Source organism: Penaeus monodon, chromosome 32 (assembly GCF_015228065.2).
Source record: "Penaeus monodon isolate SGIC_2016 chromosome 32, NSTDA_Pmon_1, whole genome shotgun sequence".
NCBI lineage: Eukaryota > Metazoa > Arthropoda > Malacostraca > Decapoda > Penaeidae > Penaeus > Penaeus monodon.
In genome coordinates, this window is record NC_051417.1 from 7,859,653 (window position 1) to 7,860,621 (window position 969).

General features: G+C 43.2%; 1 protein-coding gene and 1 pseudogene across 1 annotated transcript in view; one reads left to right on the forward strand and one right to left on the reverse strand.

The window, feature by feature from the left end:
- Positions 1 to 159, reverse strand: part of LOC119593446 — a 1,145-nt pseudogene extending 986 nt beyond the window's left edge.
- A 314-nt stretch (positions 160 to 473) lies between these two features.
- Positions 474 to 969, forward strand: part of LOC119593463 (crustacyanin-A2 subunit-like) — an 877-nt gene continuing 381 nt past the window's right edge. The window contains exons 1-2 of the mRNA XM_037942390.1: positions 474 to 629; positions 731 to 947. Coding sequence (XP_037798318.1) covers positions 507 to 629; positions 731 to 947 — 340 coding nt within the window. The 5' untranslated portion in view covers positions 474 to 506. The remainder of the gene's footprint in view (positions 630 to 730; positions 948 to 969) is intronic.

The window sequence follows — 969 nt, forward strand, 5'->3', positions numbered from 1 at the left end:
ATTATTATATGAAACTAACTTACCCTTTGATGGTTAGGCTTCTGTTGATCGTAGAGCATTCTCTCGTCTACCGCAGGACATTTTCCCGGCACGACAAAATCTGGGATCTTGTCGGCACGACCACTCAACGAGAGCAAGACACAGCAACGAAGTCTTCATGATGAACCTGCAAGCTGATTGCCGTCAGAGATTGCCAGGCCTCTTTATATCTGTGGAGCGATCTGCTGTGGCAAGTCACGTTCCAATAGGTTATTCATGTTGATCTATTAGAGAATAAGATTTGCTTAAATTAGAACAACTCTTAATAGAACACTTACATGTTTCGAAGAATTGATCTAGTTTTTTTAATATTATTAAAACAAAACAAAAGTAAGATTATTAAAGAAAAATCTGAAATTCAAATGATACACGTGATGTTCGATGCTCCGCCTCCTTCGCTGCTTTACGTGTGTCAGGAGATATAAAGAGCAGGACTCGCCAACAGGAGACAAGCACGACAAGCCACCATGTTGAAGGCACTCGTAGCTGCTGCCCTCGTGGCTCTTGTCGCAGCCGACGGCATTCCAGAATTCGTAGCTCCTGGAAATTGTGCCAAAGTGGCAAATCAAGACAACTTCGACCTTCGTAGAGTAAGTCTTCTTATATATTCCTTTCTAATAGCATCTTCACTTACAAACTGATTGTTGCACGATTGTCTTCAAGTGTCTAAGTAACATCTGTTCCCAAACAGTATGCTGGTCGCTGGTATCAGGTAAAGATCATCGACAACGCCTACCAGCCATACACTCGATGCATCCACTCCAACTACGACTACTCTGACTCTGACAACGGCTTTAAGGTGACCACAGCTGGATTCAGCCCCAACAACGAGTACCTCAGATTGCAGGGCAAGATCTACCCCACAAAGGACTTCCCAACTGCCCACATGCTTATTGATTTCCCTTCTGGTATGTGTAAATGATTCTTTCT